Source organism: Somniosus microcephalus, chromosome 3 (assembly GCF_052327205.1).
Source record: "Somniosus microcephalus isolate GS21.2 chromosome 3, FLI_Smic_1.0, whole genome shotgun sequence".
In the NCBI taxonomy this organism is placed as follows: domain Eukaryota; kingdom Metazoa; phylum Chordata; class Chondrichthyes; order Squaliformes; family Somniosidae; genus Somniosus; species Somniosus microcephalus.
This window is the reverse complement of record NC_140989.1, coordinates 272,712,760-272,732,839: the sequence shown is the minus strand read 5'-3', so window position 1 is coordinate 272,732,839 and position 20,080 is coordinate 272,712,760. Positions and strand designations below refer to the sequence as shown.

General features: G+C 46.2%; 1 protein-coding gene across 4 annotated transcripts in view; it reads right to left on the bottom strand.

Moving 5' to 3' along the window:
* lrp8 (low density lipoprotein receptor-related protein 8, apolipoprotein e receptor) overlaps positions 1–20,080 on the bottom strand; it is a 130,755-nt gene that overhangs the window by 44,915 nt on the left and 65,760 nt on the right. For all 4 annotated transcript variants that reach the window (XM_085982540.1, XM_085982541.1, XM_085982539.1 and 1 more), the window contains exon 3: positions 1,938–2,060. In XM_085982540.1, coding sequence (XP_085838666.1) covers positions 1,938–2,060 — 123 coding nt within the window. The remainder of the gene's footprint in view (positions 1–1,937; positions 2,061–20,080) is intronic.

Below are 20,080 nucleotides of genomic sequence, written 5' to 3'. Positions count from 1 at the left end.
AAAGTTACCCTAACACCAAATATGTAGAGAATCTTGGCTCAAACTGTAATTTCTATTATTCCCGTTATAGGTCACTGAAAGGAGACTGGTTCTTTAAAATCAACAAGCTTGGGCTCCCCTTGATAGTTCAGTCGGGAAATGCACAGCCAGGTGTAGCACTGAGTCAGTCATTCAGACCAGGAAGATCCCAGCTTCAATCCCTGGTCTTTATGGAGTTAGCTGATCCCAGCCAAGGCAGCACTGGGGCTCCACATTTGGCTGTAGAGAGAAAAGAAAAAAAAAGCAGCCAGGGTCTGTGCTCCTGATCACTGTCCAGTAAGCCCTGCTGGAAAGTGCATGTGTGTGGACACTGGGTAAGGGCAGCAACAGGTTCAACTGGGATACCCTCCGCAGTTGACATTGGGGCTGTGGTGGAAAGGGTGGACAGCTTTAAGTTCCTCGGAGTCCACATCACGGAAGACCTCTCCTGGTCCCTCAATACCTCCTCTCTGGTGAAGAAGGCCCAGCAGCGCCTATATTTCCTAAGGAGGCTGAAGGGATGTAACCTGTCACCCCTGATCCTCTCTAACTTTTACCGCTGCACAATAGAGAGCATCCTGACGAACTGTATCACAGTATGGTATGGCAGCTGTAGCTACTATGACTGGAAAGCCCTGCAGCGGGTAGTCAAAACTGCCCAACGCATTACCGGCACCCGGCTACCGACCATAGAGCACATATACCAGAAACGTTGTTTACGGAGGTCACGGACCATCATCAAAGACCCTACCCACCCCAGCCACAGTCTGTTCGCCCTCCTGCCATCTGGGAGACGCTACAGATGCATTCGCACCCGAACGACCAGATTTAGGAACAGCTTCTTTCCCAGGGCTGTCATCCTACTGAACTCCACAAATAAACTCTAAAGCCTGCACATCTGCCAATGCACTTTATTATGGTTATGTTTATGTTAATGTATTACAAGCCAAATGAATGTTGAATGTTTAAATGTCTTAATCTAAATGTACACTCTCGGGAGCCGCAAGCCTACATTTCATTGTACTGCACTTGTGTACTAACAATGACAATAAAGTTGATTATGATGATTATGATTATGCTTCGTTGTCCCGGCTAACATGTGAAGAATGCTCACTTGGGTGAGGCACATTGAACAGTGACGGTAACATCCTAGCACAACAACTTGCATTTATGGAAGTGCCTCTAATGCAGTAAAGCGTTCCAAGGTACTTCATAGGAGAGTTATCAGACAAAAATTGACACCGAGCCACATAACGACATAGCACGAGTAAGTAACTTCAGGAGATAAGAGGAGGCAGGCAGGAAATTGGGAATGGTGGAGGGGAGGAATTTTCAAATTGGCCAGTAAATGTTTTCAGTATTTGGTTAATCAGCATAAACTCCCAATCTAATTGTTAGTCAGCGATATTTATATCAATGTAAGTGGCTGTCCCTCTATAGACACTATTGCTGTAAATTATTCTTTGTTATTCTGTTGAATTTTGCTCATTTATATGCATGACGGATCAGAATTCTGCAATAAACACAAGAATTCAGAATTATTCAGAATTCCCCTCCAGTGGCACCACCAAGCTACTCATAAGCCACGGCCCCCATTTATAACATCAGTGTATGGAATTTAAGGATGTCACGAGAGGGAATTCTACACAAAATATCTCCGCACAAGCTGCTTCTAATCAACAGTTCTAAAGTATGAAAGCAGGAGGTGCCAGAGAGAAATGGCTAAGTGTACAGATAACTCTTATAACCTTTAGGATTATGGCGCAATTCAGTAAAGCAAACGCCCCTTTAAACAGGTGCTCAGCCACCACTAAACAGCAGTTCCAAGCAGCTCATTTTCTCCAGTGCTTTGATACAAGACCTTCCCAGTTTACCTCAATGGCCTTTCATGATATTCCGTTTCAAACTAGGTTACTCACTGCACATTGCAGCCAATTCATCCGATCCATCCATGCACTCCTCTTCTCCATCACAGCGCCAGTTCTCCAAGATGCAGTCGCCGTTGTCACAGGTAAATTCTGTTGCTGCACAGGTTTTCCTGGCTGTTTGATAAACAGGATTCATAACACTTAGCACAATGGAAAAAATTTGAATTGAGCAGCACTCAAACTAAAGTTCAGACAGATTTTCCACAGTTTTACACCCGCCTCCGGCAGGCGGGCACTTAATTTAACTATTAATTTGGGGGAAAAGGACATGCCTCACCCTAATATTCGGGAATGCATGACGTAGCTTCTAAAGGACTCCCACATCCAAAGGGTGGTCTGGGAACCAACTGCGGCACTAACTGATTAAAGGGCACAAGTAAGTACACTGAATTTGTAATATTTTAGTCAACTATTGACTGTTTCTGCTATTCTTCTTCTACTAGAACTTAAGTTCCGGTCTTTGTGCCAGTTGTCCTTTTTTTTTTGCCCCTAGAATTACATGGTATTTACAGCACAGAAACAGGCCATTCGGCCCAACTGGTCTATGCCAGTGTTCATGCTACACACGAGTCTCTTCCCATCCTACTTCATCTCACCCTATCAGCATACCCTTCTATTCCTTTCTTCCTCATGTACTTATCTTGCGAACGCAGATATTGAGCATCTCCCCCGCACCACACACTGAATGTGATTGTATCTCTCACTTCAGGTGGAGTGAGCATCCTTTCGGCAAATTACAGCCTCCTGTTTATGTCTGTCACTTAGGAACAGACACAAATGTAAAATCTGTTGCATGGAAATAAATGAAAAATGCTAAATCTGAGCAGAGTCCGGTCAACATGCACTGATTGTGGGACTCAGGAAATAACATGCCTCAAACAGAGCTCCCCCCACTAACCGGCCCAACCGGCAGCAATCAGTTCCCCCTCGGTAACATGGCAACCACCAGCAATCAGCTCCCCCTCGGTAACATGGCAACCACCAGCAATCAGCTCCCCCTCGGTAACATGGCAACCACCACCAATCAGCTCCCCCTCGGTAACATGGCAACCACCACCAATCAGCTCCCCCTCGGTAACATGGCAACCACCAGCAATCAGCTCCCCCTCGGTAACATGGCAACCACCAGCAATCAGCTCCCCCTCGGTAACATGGCAACTACCAGCAATCAGCTCCCCCTCGGTAACATGGCAACCACCAACAATCAGCTCCCTCTCGGTAACTGGCCCAACCGCCAACAATCAGCTCCCCCTCAATAACTGGCCCAACCGCCAGCAATCAGCTCCCTCTCGGTAACTGGCCCAACCGCCAGCAATCAGCTCCCCCTCGGTAACATGGCAACTGGCAGCAATCAGCTCCCTCTCGGTAACCGGCCCAACCGCCAGCAATCAGCACCCCCTCGGTAACCAGCCCAACCGCCAGCAATCAGCTCCCCCTCGGTAACATGGCAACCGCCAGCAATCAGCTCCCTCTCGGTAACCGGCCCAACCGCCAGCAATCAGCTCCTCCTCGGTAACCGGCCCAACCGCCAACAATCAGCTCCCCCTCGGTAACTGGCCCAACAGCTGGCAATCAGCTCCCCCCACCCCCCCCCCCCACCGGTAACATGGCAACCGGCAACAATCAGCTCCCCCTTGGTAACCGGGCCAACCGCCGGCAATCAGTTCCTCCTCAGTAACCAGGGACCACCTGCAAATATTAACATACTTCCAGGCAGACAGGGTCTCGGGTTAACCTCTCATCCAAAAGACGGTACCTCACAATCTCAGGACATCCCAAAGTGTTCCACAGCCAATTAAGTGCAGTCACGGCTGCAATGCCGGAAACGCAACACCCTGGCAGGGCAAGGCCCCACAAACAGCAACGCAACAATAACCAGACAATCTGCCCCAGCGATGTTGGTTGAGCAACAAACACCGGCCAGGACACCGGGGAGAACTCTCCTGCTCTTCTTCGAGATCTACCACGGCCAGCGGAGAGGGCAGGCCGGGCCTCGGTCTCAATGTCCCATCCGAAAGACAGAACCCCCAACAGTGCAACACTCCCCCAACTCCATCAGCCCAGATCACATACCTCATACCCAAGTCCCCGGAGTGGGACTGGAACCCATGACCTTCCGACTCAAAGATGAGAGCGCCAACACTGATACATGGTTGACACCTTTACCCTTTCTTGTCCCTTTGGAACTAAAGTGTCTAAAATTGCAGGACATGTTGGGAGAGTGATCTGACTAATGCATTCTGTACAAACGGAACACTGGAAATTAATCTATCTGGGGTCACCTGTTCCACGGATCCCAACTAACGCTGCATCATTGCACATCTATCTGCAACCAACTGCGTGTCAGATCATGATGTGCGAGCTGCTGGGAGTGAGCAGCTCTGAACTTCCTTGTAACCACATTGAAGCGGGTCCAGCCATGACACCCTTCACAGTTGAATAGCCTGCCTGTGAAGGATGGTCGTTTGGGCGAAGTAGTGGAGGGTGACACCTCACTGCCGCCATACCGTGCCTCAGCAAGAGTCAGTGCCAACAGGAGAGACGAGATGAGAAAACAGGGAGGGAAGAGATTAAGGAAAAACACGAGAGAGATCAACGGTGCCGAGGGTCACAGCCCACCGACCGGACGTTACCCAGTGCCCGTATTATGGGGTCCACCAGGTTCACGTCAAACTGAGTGAGCCACAACCAAGAACGCAAAGATGGTTTCAGCGCACCTCCCTCACGCAGCAAGAGCACCTTATCGCGTCTCTCGGAAACATATCTCAACACTTCATATGCGGCAAATGACTGAGTGCAGTGACGGTTGTTATCTGGGTAAACGCAGCAAGCTCCCATCAAACTACGAGATGAATGACCAGTTAATCCGTTTTTTGGTGCTGTTGGTTGAGAGAGGAATGTTGACCGGTTCTTCAAAATTGTGCTATTTACTCCCTGTCAGGGAAGTTGTTTCTTACTGTCTCTTGCTGCGTCGCTCTCCATTTCCAATTGACTCTCTTGTGACTATATCACCATCTGGCCTTTTCTCATTTATTGATGTTAAGCTGTCTCTGGCTCTGTTCCCTTTCCAGCTATTATTACTGCCAACAATACTTCCCAGTTGGAGTCCCCTATCTGGAATGATTGAAGAGGAGGACTTGCAGAAGACTGCCAGACAGGGCAGGTTGCACACGAGGTGCTCTTTGCCCATTTTCCAAGATCCAAACAGAAGTGGCCAGACCTCACACTGGTAGGTAATTCGTGAATGTGGAAGTTTATCTTTCCAAAATAGAAACAGCAGAACTGATGGCACCACTATGGTATGCGAATGTCTGACTAACGATAATGTTGGCTGCTTCCTTGAAAGCACCCCAATCGCAGTAAGTCATGCTTCCAGTGGCACTACATGAAAGAAGGCATGCCAGGGTGACTAACAGGCACTATACACTGACTAGCTGCACCCACTCACCAAGGTACTACCATATCTACAAGCCTGGACACAGCTGCAAGGCAACAACCACAGGGGAACAGTGGTCACTGGACTGGGGTCAGTAGAGAGCTGATGCAGGGCTGTGCCAAGGATCCCTACAGGTACCATACATTACAGGGTTGGCATGTCCAGTGACAGTAATGATCAGCTGCAGCCTAAAGCCTGCCGCTACCTTCTGCAGGTTTGCTGCAATGCTGACTTATGAGGACGGTGACACCAGCCACCAACCGCTTCACAAATTTCTTATGATTAAAACAGCACACTGCCATTTAAGTTTGTTTAAAACCCTCCATTTGCCATATGAATCTAAACTGCGCCTATACTGGAAAAGCTAGTGTGTTACTCACAAACGTCATTATCTAGAATGGCTTCTCTTCCCGCTCCCACATTGTTACCTCTGGTTCCGTTCCCCCCCCCCCCCCGCCCCAAGGATCTATCCTTGGCCCCCTCCTATTTCTCATCAATATGCTGCCCCTTGGTGACATCATCCGAAAACACAGCGTCAGTTTCCACATGTACGTTGACGACACCCAGCTCTACCTCACCACCACTTTTCGCGACCCCTCCACTGTCTCTAAATTGTCAGACTGCTTGTCTGACATCCAGTACTGGATGAGCAGAAATTTCCTCCAACTAAATATTGGGAAGACCGAAGCCATTGTCTTCAGTCCCCGCCACAAACTCCGTTCCCTAGCCACCAACTCCATCCTTCTCCCTAGCATCTGAGGCTGAACCAGTGTTTGGAACCTTGGTGTCATACTTGACATTGAAATTACCTTCTGACCACATATCCGCGCCAAAACTAAGACCGCCTATTTCCACCCCCGTAGCATCACCCATCTCTGCCCCTGCCTTAGCTTATCTGCTGCTGAAACCCTCATCCATGCCTTTATTTCCTCTAGACTTGACTATTCCAACATGCTCCTGGCTGACCTCCCACGTTCTACCCTATGTAAACTTGAGGTCATCCAACACTTGGCTGCCCGTGACCTAACTCACGCCAAGTCCCGTTCACCCATCACCCCTGTACTCGCTGACCTACATTGGCTCCCAGTTAAGCAATGCCTTGATTTTAAAATTCTCATCCTTGTTTTCAAATCCCTCTATGGCCTCGCCCCTCTCTAGCCCTGTAATCTCCTCCAGCCCCACAATCCTCCCCAGAGATATCTGCGCTCCTCTAATTCTGGCCTCTTGAGTATCCTTGATTTTAATCGTTCAACCATTGGTGGCCAAGCCTAAGGCTCGATGTCTAATTTTGTTTTAGAACGCTCCTGTGAAGCGCCATGGGGCATTTCGTGGTGGTGGTGGTGGCAGGGAAATGGAGTAGAGAGTATAGCGATAATGATAGACAAAAATCATCATTGCTCTTATGTTGTTCTAGCCCAGTGGGAGTGGGGCAAGAGTGTAGAGGGCAGTAGGCCATGGTTGAATAGTGGAGGTGTGAGGATAGATGAATACTCTGAAGCTTTGCTCTAATATCAGTGGGGATCAGGGAGTATTTATATACAGCTTTCCCACAGAAGATTAAATAGATTAGACAGATGTATGGAACAAGGTGAACAAAAGCAAGAGAAAAAAATTGAAAACTTGCAGAAACTTAGCAAGTAATTCATATCCTGGATGGGGATATCAATAATCATCCTTTGTCGAAATTCTAGCAACAAGGGTGGGTAGGTGGTAGATACAGCAGTTTGTCCCCTCATATGTGTAATACCCACTGGAAATGTTATGTACGCTAAGTATGGTTATCAATCTTTAACTTAGACACTGTATTATCATTGTTATAAATCCCTGGGTTACAGTTGCCCATGTGAAGGTACGGCAAGAACTTTTAAGGACACAATGTGACTAAGAGCAGACTTTCCATAATTCTGCACCAGTATCAACTGTTGCAGACAGTGAGGCTGCGCAGTCCCCAGGCAGAAACCCCAGGAGGAAGGGGTGGAGTCGGGTTTTTCGAGTGGGAAACGCGAGCGACTGGAAGAAAAGAGGGCAGGAGCTCTGAAAAGAGGGCTCAGGAGGCAAATGGCTGCCGCATCCCGTCCCGGGCTTCCAAACTCGGCCGCCGCCCTTCGTATTAGTAGCTCTGCATCCAGAACTCAAAGTGGGATTCAGTGATCGTGAAGAGAATTCAACGAAGGGGTTCGGAGTCGTAAGTCTTGCAGACATTATACATACCATGAGCTCCAACTTAAGCGCGCCAACGAAAGAGTGCACTCGAATTTGGACACAGGGACAGATTCTCCTTTGAATCCATATAAATGGAGAATGTATGTTTATTATGTCTAGATTCATTCTAATGTATGCAAATGTCTAATTTAGGTCATTGACCCATAATCTTCTTATACTGTCTGACGTTAAAACTATAAAGTAAGATAATTAGAATTAAGCCATTGTAGTAGTGATCTCCTTACTGGACTATAGAATACTGTCTACAACAGAGACCACATCTCACATATATCTAGAGAACCGCGAAGGGGTTACATTTTGGGGGCTCGTCCGGGATTGTGGTCTATTTATGTCAGTAAACTAACAGTATTGAATGCTCATTGCTAAGAGAGTGGTTTGTGGTGTCTACTGGGCTGTTTGAGCATAAAAGATGGATGTTATTGAGGTTGAAGCTTGGTGCAAACGGAAGCAGATAGCTACTACCCATGCCATTTTGCTGAATGGTGTTGCTAACGATGACCCTGATGATGTCTTGCTAAGGGCTCTGAATTGTGTCAAAGCCTTTGGAAAGGTTAGGATAGTTGAGCGCTGCTTGGATACAGCTACCAAGAAGCAGTTTGTGTTGATCCAGACATCAGAGAACCTGAGAGGTCATGGTTTACCTGAGGCAGTTGGGCTTTCTAAAGAGGCTGGGCCCTGGCCAGTTCAGTTTGTCCCTATTACTACTAAGGAAGAAGAAGGGTTTCAGACCAAGTTGTTGTCATTCTTGAGACAAGAAGGAAAGACTGTTGCTGATGTCAAAGGTCTGATAGGTCCTTCGGCCCTGGATATGAACACTCAGTTGGTCAGTGCCATTAGTTCTCTGGTGGATAAATGCACCAATCTGCCCTTCGAGGCTCAGGGATACCGTAAGCTCCGTATGTTCTCAGGAGTGAGACCAACTCCCAGTGGGGAAGAGGAGTACGACGACTGGGCTGAGCAGACCCTGCCTCTGCTAGAGGAATGGCAGTGCAGTGACAATGTGAAGAGGCAGAGAATAGTAGAAAGCCTTAAGGGTCCTGCTGCTGACATTGTAAGATTCTTAAAGGCGCAGAACACCTCTGCTACTTCCTTTGACTACATGCAGGCTCTAGAAACTGCCTTTGGAACTACTGAAACCATTTCAGATTTGATGGTCAGATTCAGAAGCGCATTCCAGTGTGAGGGAGAGAAGCTGTCCAGTTATCTGCTGAGAATAGACAAACTGCTGCATTGTATGTTACGGAAAAGAGGGATTGAGTTGCCTGAAATGAATCAGTTCCGCATTGAACAGGTTGTGCGAGGTGCATTGCTCGAAGACGTGACTGCTCTTCGCATACGCATGACCCATAAGTTGCGAGATCCACCTACCTTCACTGAGCTGCTAAGGGAAGTCAGAGAGGAGGAGGATATGCTTCAGGCCCGGAATGTAGCAAAGAGTGCTGTGATGTCCAAGCTTGTGACTCCTGTTACAGTTCCTACTCCTAAGGGTGATGTCAACCCTGAGATGGAACAGCTGAAGAAGGAAATAAATGTCACGAGAGCCGAGATGGCATATTTTCGGTCTAAGCCCAACACAGAAAGGGGTGACGCACGGGTGCAAAATGTTGAACACCCTGCGAAGTCTAACAGCAAAATGAATGATTCCTCTAAAGGATATCCCCATGAAGGAGCTAGACCTGGAGTCTTTTGTTATAACTGTGGAAAGGATGGACATTTCAAGCGAGAATGTAGAGGTGAGGAAAATCTAAAAAAAGTAAATGACCGTCTCATAAAACTTACCAAGAAGTCGGGAAACTACAAAGGGGCACAGTAACGGAACGGCCTGCTGTCCCTGTAGTTAAGACACGTTCCGCTAAGTGCAATAACAGACGAGGGGATATGAAAGACATCATACCTGAAGGTTTAGTAGGGCCGAGTTCTGCTGTATCAATACGGATTGAAGGCATTTATACTAAAGCTATCCTCGACACGGGTTCTCAGGTTACCATACTGTACAGATCCTTCTATGACCGATACCTGACGCATTTGCCGTTAACCCCAATCAGTCTTCTGCAGATCTGGGGCCTTAGTCCTGCTGATTACCCATATGATGGCTATTTGTCGCTGAGGTTGGAGTTCTTGGAAGCTGATGTAGGGACCACTGAGACCATTGATGCACTTGTGTTGGTTTGCCCTGACCCCATGGTGAAAGGTAAGGTTTCCATACTGGTTGGCAGTAATACACCCATAGTGAGACGACTCCTGACAAGCTGCAAAGAGCAGGGAGGTGAAAACCTCTTGAGCACCAGACACATTCACCCTGTTTTCAAAAAGGCTTTTGAGAAACTGCCTGAACTTTCTTCTGACGTAGATGATAGCAAAAGAGGAACTGTGTGGTACGTTCGAGCCAAACCTATCACCCTGCGTCCTGGAGGAGTGGCTAGAATCCCTGGGATACCAAAATTCCCTGGAACACCAGGTACTGAAGCCATTCTGATAGAGTCACCTGATGATCCTGCAGAAGAGTCATGGTTTCCAAATGAGCTTCTGGCGAGACCAGAGTTGCAGACCCTGACAGCTGTGATGTCAAGGAGAGTTACAGTGACCGTGAGGAATATGTCAGGCAAAGGAATCACATTGAGGAAAGGAATGCCGATTGCGCATCTGTTTCCTGTAAATGTACTGTCGTCACATGTGAAGGAAGAGTCCAAAGTTAACTCAACCGGAGATCTGACACCCTCCTCCTTCAACTTTGGAGATTCATTCGTTCCTAAAGAATGGAAGGACCGATTAGTCAGGAAGATGATGGAGCGGAGAGGAGTTTTCTCTACTCATGAGTTTGATGTTGGTTGTAGTAAGAGTACTCGCCATTCTATCAGAATTACCGAGGATAAACCCTTTCAGGAGAGGTCTCGACGGCTGGCACCAGCTGACATCGAAGCAGTGAGACAGCACCTGTCGCAGTTAAAAGAAGCTGAGATAATTACCGAGTCCAGGAGTCCTTATGCATCTCCTATAGTGGTGGTGAGGAAAAAGAACGGAAAGATTCGGATGTGTGTGGACTTTAGGACGCTTAACAGACGTACTATTCCCGACCAATACACCGTTCCAAGAACTGAGGATGCACTGGCTTGTCTTAATGGAAGCAAGTGGTTCAGTGTGTTGGATCTCAGAAGTGGATACTACGAAATACCGATGAGTGAATCGGACAAAGAAAAGACAGCCTTTATATGTCCAGTTGGGTTCTACCAATTTGAAAGGATGCCACAGGGAGTTTCAGGCGCTCCAGCAACTTTTCAAAGAATAATGGAACAAACAGTTGGGGACATGAACTTGCTCGAAGTATTGGCGTACTTGGATGATATCATTGTGTTTGGGGCAACCCTTGAAGAACACGAAGCTCGGTTGCTGAAAGTGCTTGGTCGCCTGGAGGATGAAGGTCTCAAGCTATCATTGGACAAGTGTCAGTTTTGCCAAACATCCGTGTCCTATGTGGGACATATTGTATCACAGGATGGAGTAGCCACAGATCCATCCAAGATCGAAGCTGTTACCACATGGCCCAAACCGAACACAGTGACTGCCTTGCGGTCATTTCTTGGGTTCTGCGGATATTACAGGCGCTTTGTGCAGGATTACTCCAAAGTGGCCCATCCTCTGAATCAGCTGCTGGCTGGTTACCTCCCACCAGCCGAGAGGAAGAAAAAGGCTAAAGGTAAAGAGAACAAGGACTACTTCAAACCCTCTGAGCCTTTTGGTGTTAGATGGGATGAGAAATGCGAAGAGGCCTTCCACACCTTAAAGCAAAGTCTTACTCAAGCCCCCGTGTTGGCTTTTGCAAACCCACAGCTGCCATAGGTGCTACACGTGGATGCCAGTCAAGAAGGGTTGGGTGGTGTGTTGTATCAGGACCAAGGAGCAGGGCTGAGACCCGTAGCGTTCATCAGTCGCAGTCTTACGCCATCAGGGCGTAACTACCCAGCTCATAAGCTAGAATTCTTGGCGTTGAAGTGGGGGGTGGTGGATAAGCTGCAGGATTATCTGTATGGAGCGAAGTTTGAAGTGAGGACAGACAATAATCCATTAACCTATGTGTTGACTTCGGCAAAACTTGATGCCACCGGCCACCGCTGGCTTGCTGCACTATCTGCTTACGACTTTAGTCTCAGGTACAGACCTGGGAACCAGAACATTGACGCAGATGCTCTGTCTCGTCGCCCACACTACCAGAAACCAGAGTGGAAAGATGTTGCTTCAGCAGATGTGAAAGTAATGTGTCAGATGTCCGTGGTATCTGGACCAAAGAATTCATTTCATGCCCGAGAGATTGACCACTTGGGAGCGTCAATGCATGCTGTTCCCCAGGCATTTTGCAACCTTTCCAGTTTGGATGTACAAAACTTACCCATGTTGTGTTCATCTGAAATATCCAAAGCACAACAGGAGGATCCCTGTATTCATGAGGTGTTTTCAGCTCTCCGTCTGGGTGATATTACACAGATCGACAAATCAAAACATCCTGACTCGTCTGCTCCTAAGAGAATGGGACCACTTGGAAATTAAAGAGGGAGTGTTGTGTAGAATCACTCACCCACCCACTAAACCATGTCATTCACAGTTGGTCCTGCCTGAAAAGTACAGGGAAATAGTGATGAAGTCTTTGCATGATGACGCAGGTCATCTGGGAGTAGATAAGACCTATGGGTTGGTCAAGGACAGATTCTATTGGCCGCGTATGAAGTCTGCAGTTGAGGAGTTCTGCAAGTCCTGTGCACGTTGTGTCCAGAGAAAGACTTTACCTAAAAGAGTTGCTCCTCTGTTTCACATGCAAAGTGATGGACCTCTAGACCTTGTCTGTATGGATTTTCTGTCCATCGAACCCGATTCCAGCAATACCGCAAATGTCTTGGTCATTACAGATCATTATACTCGCTACGCCCAAGCTTTTCCCACAAAGGATCAGAAAGCATCCACCGTTGCCAAAGTGTTGTGGGAGAAATACTTCATCCACTATGGACTGCCAAAGCGAATACACAGTGATCAAGGTAGAGACTTTGAAAGTAGACTTATACATGAGTTGTTGTCCATGCTCGGGATTGAGAAGTCAAGAACAACTCCATACCATCCTCAGGGAGATCCTCAACCTGAGCGGTTTAACCGTACTTTGTTAGACATGCTTGGAACGCTGGATTCAAAGCGAAAGAACAAGTGGCATCGGCACATTGGACATCTTGTTCATTCTTATAATTGTACCCGAAATGACGCTACTGGTTCTTCACCGTACTACCTCATGTTTGGACGTGAAGCGAGGATGCCGGTGGATTTGTGTTTTGGAGTATCCAGTGATGGCACATCACAGAGAACTTACCTCAAGTATGTATCTGACATGAGAAAGGAATTGCAAGCTGCTTATGAACTTGCTGAGTCTGTTTCTGCCAAACAGAATAAAGGAAATAAGCAGAGGTATGACCAGAAGATCCGTTTTTCCCAACTCATGCCTGGTGACCGAGTTCTCATACGGAACCTAGGACTTCAAGGGAAACATAAGTTAGCAGACCGCTGGGCTTCTACACCTTACATTGTTGAAAGTCAAATGTCACAACTACCTGTGTTTCGGCTAAAACCTGCAGGTGGGAATGGACCCATAAAAATACTGCACCGGAATCATATCCTGCCATTGGGACAGCAAGTGCGTCTGGATCCGCCAGCGGATAATGAGCCGACACCTAGTAGGAGAACCCTGCAGAGAAGAAGAAGGAAAAAAACGAGAAACCAGGAAAACTTTGTTCCAGAAGACAGAAAACCCATGACACAGTGTGTGGATCATGAGGAACCTGATGAGTCGGAAGATGAAGAATGGGATCTATGGTACGACCTCCCAGAAAGACACATAAGACAGAATCTGGGTGAATTGTCTGAACCATTTAGCTCAGACTTGGACATGGTCTGGGAAGAACCAGATGCTTCCGAGAAGGAGATAAAAGAGACTGAAAGGCATGATAACAAAGGAACCAACGCCTCCAACGTAGTTGAAGGAACTGAAGACCGGGTATCCGAAATAAGGAGCTCACAGCGAGTTAAGAAGGTTCCTGAAAGATTGACACAGTGCACTAGGAGTGCCAAGTGTAATGATAGCCCCTACGGTTCGATATGTTACCTCCCTTTATACATGGTTGGGAAGCATGCAACCCCTTATGTGTAAAGTTCATTAGTCATGGGGACATGCCTATATTTGGTGGGGGGGGGAGTGTAATACCCACTGGAAATGTTATGTACGCTAAGTATGGTTATCAATCTTTAACTTAGACACTGTATTATCATTGTTATAAATCCCTGGGTTACAGTTGCCCATGTGAAGGTACGGCAAGAACTTTTAAGGACACAATGTGACTAAGAGCAGACTTTCCATAATTCTGCACCAGTATCAACTGTTGCAGGCAGTGAGGCTGCGCAGTCTCCAGGCAGAAACCCCAGGAGGAAGGGGTGGAGTCGGGTTTTTCGAGTGGGAAACGCGAGCGACTGGAAGAAAAGAGGGCAGGAGCTCTGAAAAGAGGGCTCAGGAGGCAAATGGCTGCCGCATCCCGTCCCGGGCTTCCAAACTCGGCCGCCGCCCTTCGTATTAGTAGCTCTGCATCCAGAACTCAAAGTGGGATTCAGTGATCGTGAAGAGAATTCAACGAAGGGGTTCGGAGTCGTAAGTCTTGCAGACATTATACATACCATGAGCTCCAACTTAAGCGCGCCAACGAAAGAGTGCACTCGAATTTGGACACAGGGACAGATTCTCCTTTGAATCCATATAAATGGAGAATGTATGTTTATTATGTCTAGATTCATTCTAATGTATGCAAATGTCTAATTTAGGTCACTGACCCGTAATCTTCTTATACTGTTTGACGTTAAAATTATAAAGTAAGATAATTAGAATTAAGCCATTGTAGTAGTGATCTCCTTACTGGACTATAGAATACTGTCTACAACAGAGACCACATCTCACATATATCTAGAGAACCGTGAAGGGGTTACATATGCATATAAAAGACAAATATACAAGTCCCCCACACATCGCTGACTGTAATTTAATACACTTAAATATAGCTGCATAAAATAGGTTTCCCTCACAATTAACAAGGTGACACCATTTTGCTGTATTGCCGTTTTTCTGTAATTTTCGTGGCCACCTACATTCCATCAATCACAAAACCATTCTAGGGTAGGGGGTTAGGAAAATCAGTTTCCCTTTATTAATTTGATGAACACACTGTAATGGGCAGGTTTTGTTTCTGTAAAGCAGACATAAAACCTGAATAGTTCATCAGATTCTCAGTTTTAGAAAGACCATCAAGTGCACGCTTAAATTTAAACGGTAATTAAAAACACCCAATTTGTAAATGATGGGCGTGCTGTGCTGCCCTATTGTACTACACCCTGTCACAAGCCAGTACTACACCCTGTCACAAGCCAATAACATTCATCAATTGCGTTAAAAAAAAGTTACAATAGATTATGGAATAGTTCCTGCAGATTGGAAGGTGGCAAATGTAACCCCACTATTTAAAAAAGGAGGGAGAGAGAAAACAGGAAACTACAGCCCAGTTAGCCTAACATCAGTAGTAGGGAAAATGCTATATTATTAAGGATGTGATAACAGGACGCTTAGAAAACATCAACGGGATTAGACAAAGTCAACATGGATTTATGAAAGGGAAATCGTGTTTGACAAACCTACTGGAGTTTTTTGAGGATGTAACTGGTAGAATAGATAAGGGAAAACCAGTGGATGTGGTGTATTTGGATTTTCAGAAGGCCTTTGATAAAGTCCCACATAAGAGGTTAGTGTGCAAAATTAAAGCACATGGGATTGGGGTAATATACTGGCATGGATTGAAAATTGGTTAACAGACAGGAAACAGAGAGTAGGAATAAGTGGGTCTTTTTTGGGGTGGCAGGCGGTGACTAGTGGAGTACCGCAGGGATCAGCTATTCACAATATATATCAATGATTTGGATGAGGGAACCAAATGTAATATTTCCAAGTTTGCTGATGACACGAGACTAGGTGGGATTGTGAGTTGTGAGGAGGATGCAAAGAGGCTTCAAGGCGATTTAGACAAGTTGAGTGAGTGGGCAAATATATGGCAGATGCAGTAAAACGTGGATTAATGTGAAGTTATCCACTTCGGTAGGAAAAACAGAAAGGCAGAGTATTATTTAAATAGGGATAGATTGGGAAATGTTGATGTGCAAAGGGGCCTGGATGTCATTGTACACCAGTCACTGAAAGCAAACATGCAGGCGTAGCAAGCAGTTAGGAAGGCAAATGGTATGTTGGCCTTCATTGCAAGAGGATTTGAGTACAGGAGCAAGGATGTCTTACTACAATTGTACGGGGCCTTGGCGAGGCCACACCTGGAGTAGTGTGTGCAGTTTTGGCCTCCTTACCTAAGAAAGGATATACTTGCCATAGAGGGAGTGCAGCGAAAGTTCACCAGACTGATTCCTGGGATGGCAGGACTGTCGTATGAGGAGAGATTGGGTCGACTAAGCCTGTATTCACTAGAGTTTAGAAGAATGAGAGGGGATCTCAACGTATAAAATTCTGACAGGGATAGACAGGCTGGATGCAGGGAGGATGTTTTCCCTGGCTGGGGGTCCAGAACAAGGGATCACAGTCTCAGGATACGGGGTAGAACATTTAGGACTGGGATGAGGAGAAATATCTTCACTCAGAGGGTGTTGAACCTGTGGAATTCTCTACCACAGACAGCTGTGGAGGCCAAGTCACTGAATATATTTAAGAAGGAGATAGATAGATTTCTAGACACAAAAGGCATCAAGGGGTATGGGGAGAGAGTGGGAATATGGTATTGAGATAGAGGATCAGCCATGGTCATATTGAATGGCAGAGCAGACTCGAAGGGCCGAATGGCCTACTCCTGCTCCTATTTTTCTATCTGCACCTGAGCCACACTGATGAGCAGGCCGCTGTTTAGCACCAGTGTTCAAAGCTTGCCAATTGATACACAATCATTCACCAGACTGATACCTGGGATGGCAGGAATGATATATAAGGAGAGATTGGGTCGATTGGGCTTGTATTCGCTAGAGTTTAGAAGAATGAGAGGGGATCTCATTGAAACTTATAAAATTCTAACAGGACTAGACAGACTAGATGCAGGAAGGATGTTCCCGATGGCGGGGGAGTCCAGAACCAGGGGTCACAGTCTAAGGATAAGGGGTAAGCCATTTAGAACGGAGATGGAGGAGGAATTTCTTCACCCAGAGAGTGGTGAACCTGTGGAATTCTCTACCACAGAAGGCAGTTGAGGCCAATTCATTAAATATATTCAAGAAGGAGTTAGATATATTTCTTAAGGCTAAAGGGAGCAAGGGTTATGGGGAGAAAGCAGGGACAGGGTACTGAATTTGGATGATCAGCCATGATCTCATTAAATGGCGGAACAGGCTCGAGGGGCCGAATGGCCTACTCCTGCTCCTATCTTCTTTGTTTCTATGTTTCTATTCTCCTACCTCTGGCTGCCAACCACTGTCAGTTTCAATGGAAAGCAATATTAGCACAAAAGTGAGTCAGTGGGAAGAAATCGGCAGTTGCCAACTGGTAGGTAAATAAGTTTATAGTTACAGTTTTACAAACCAAATAGGTCTTAAAGATAAAAGCCGTAAAACTTCTCTATGCGTTTTAGTGCTATTAAATAGTACCTACTGCACTATTGTGATGTTATTAGAGAGTTTTATAGTATTTACTTTGTGAGGGAGGATGTTCCATTGGATGCTTTTTTATAAAGCATTTACTGTATATAACCAATGCACTGTTAATGTTCTTCTGAGACCTGGCGTGGTTTATTTTGTGCTTCTATTCAATAGTTCTTATTAACATGTCTGTGCTGATTTGGCTGATCTTTGCCAGGAAGGACAATTCATCTCGGCACCCTGGGCTGAGGAAGCAAAAACATATTAGCCCTATTTGCTATTCCTGACTGACATCCATTGTTGGGAAATGCACATGTGAACGTCAGGTGAGGGTAAGATTGGCTTTGTTGTAACCTCCCCATAGTCAAGTAGGTTGCAGACATGCAATGCATTAAGAATGGCCACTTGGATTAGTTACCAGAGTTTAGCCAGTGTCTATGGGACCCAAGCATGGTAGCCAAGCATGATTCAGCACCTGCAGTAGAATAGGGGAAATTAAGAAAGGAAATCAGGAGCATTCTGTGGAAAGGTGCTTTACCCAGACAATTCAACATCAGTATCATCGCAAGTGCACCATATTGTAATGGTGTATACGTAGCCTATGAGTAACCTGGCGAGGAGCTAAATTGAGGATTAAATACAGAAAGATATCATTGAATAGTGTGATGGTCTGTGAACTGCTTACCCATAGAATTCTCATGCAAAGGATGGCAACTGGTCTAGGATACATATTGGAGCAGCAGCAACATAAGAAATAGGAGCAGGAGTCGGCCATTCGCCCCCTCGAGCCTGCTCCACCATTCAATAAAATCATAACTGATCTGGTCTTGGCCTCAACACCACTTCCCTGCCCGCTCCCCATAACGCTCGACTCCCTTATGGTTCAAAAATCTGTCTCTCTCCACCTTAAATATATTCACTGACCCAGCCTCCACAGCTCCCTGGGGAAGAGAATTCCACAGATTCACGACCCTCTGAGAGAAGAAATTCCTCCTCATCTCCATTTTAAATGGGCGATCCCTTATTCTGAGACTATGCCCCCTAGATCTAGATTCCCCCACGAGGGGAAACATCCTCTCTGCATTTACCCTGTCAAGCCCCCTCAGAATCTTATATGTTGCAATAAGATCACCTCTCATTCTTCTAAACTCCAATGAGTATAGGCCCAACCTTTCTTCATAAGACAACCCCTTCATCTCAGGAATCAACCTCGTGAACCTTCTCTGAACTGCCTCCAATGCAAGTATATCCCTCCTTAAATAAGGGGACCAAAACTGTACGCAGTGCTCCAGGTGTGGTCTCACCAGCGCACTGTACAGTTGTAGCAAGACTTCCCTATTTTTATACTCCGTCCGCCTTGCAATAAAGGCCAACATTCCATATGCCTTCCTAATTACTTGCTGTACCTGCATGCTAACTTTTTGTGTTTCATGTACGAGGACCCCCAGATCCCTCTGTACCACAGCAACAACATGCATCCTTATACAGGAAACTTTGGTTTATCCGGAGGTTGTATGTCCGGAAACCTCGATCTAATGGCAGAAATCAGCAGCCGTTTTGTTAGGTTTTTTTTCTTCTCCTAGCAGGTTTTTTTTCTTCTCCTAGCATTTTTTTTTAAACAGTCAGTCTCTGGAAAGCCTCTCTGAAGCTGTTGCTAAGCTACAGAGACGCTTCCAAGGTACGGGCCGACTGTTTACAAGCTGTTGCTAAGCAACAGTGTTTGTTGTCAGATACGGAGATGAAAACCTCCGTATCCTTCAACATTAACACTGGTCTGTCCGGAAGTTTTCGTAGATCGACATCACGCCGGTCCCGTCGGTGCCGGATATCGCGAAGTTTCCTGTAGTACTTTTAACATATTAAAACAGCCAAACATGAGTCACGGTGACAACAAACGGAAATCAAGCAACAACAACTACTTGCATTTATAGAGCGTCTTTAACATTGAGAAATAAACGCCTTAGGCACTTCACAGAGGTACAAGGTCAAAATGGACACCAAACAAAAGGAGATATTAGGAAGTGATGACCAAACAATTGGTCAAAGAGCTGGGTTTTAAGGAGAGTCTTAAAGGAAAAGAGGGAGGTAGAGAGGTTTAGGGAGGGGAAATAGTGATGGAAGAAGGGTTTGGGGGAGTGACCAAAGGCACGGTCAAAGATGTAGGTTTTGAGGAGACTTCTGAAGGGAGAGGATAGCAAGGCAGAGGAGTTTAGAGAGTAAGTTCCAGAGGGTGGAGCTGAGGCTACTTATGGTTCTGCTTCCAAAGCTGCAGTGGACCGAGTGGAGGGTAAAAAGGAGGCCAGAGTCTAAAGAGTGGAGAACACATACTGTGAGGTGGAGCTGGAGAAAGTTGCAGAGGTGAGGAGGGGGCAAGGCTTTGGAGGGATTTGTACATAAAAGACATTTTGATCATTGCCCTGAGGGATGGTGAGCCAAGGAGGATAGAAAAATAGGACTTAGTGTGGGAAGAATACAAGTTGTAGGGTTAGACAGAGATTCTAATGTTACTTTCAATTTACTTTTAGAAAGGGAAGGGAGACCTTTGCCCAGGAGACCAAATGGGTTGGGTAGGTTACCCAGCCCTATCCCTGTTGTTACTGATTACATTGATAACGCAGACCTTAGATGGGCAAGCTTCTATTCCGATCAGTAATTATCTGCCTATTTATGTAAGACTGAGAGGTGGAATCTCCTGTTGTTAATATCTGCTTGAAAGCTCTCTTTCACCAAGTAGGCCAGTAATTTATTTTTACCATGACGCACTGGGAGTTATTCAGTTTCATTA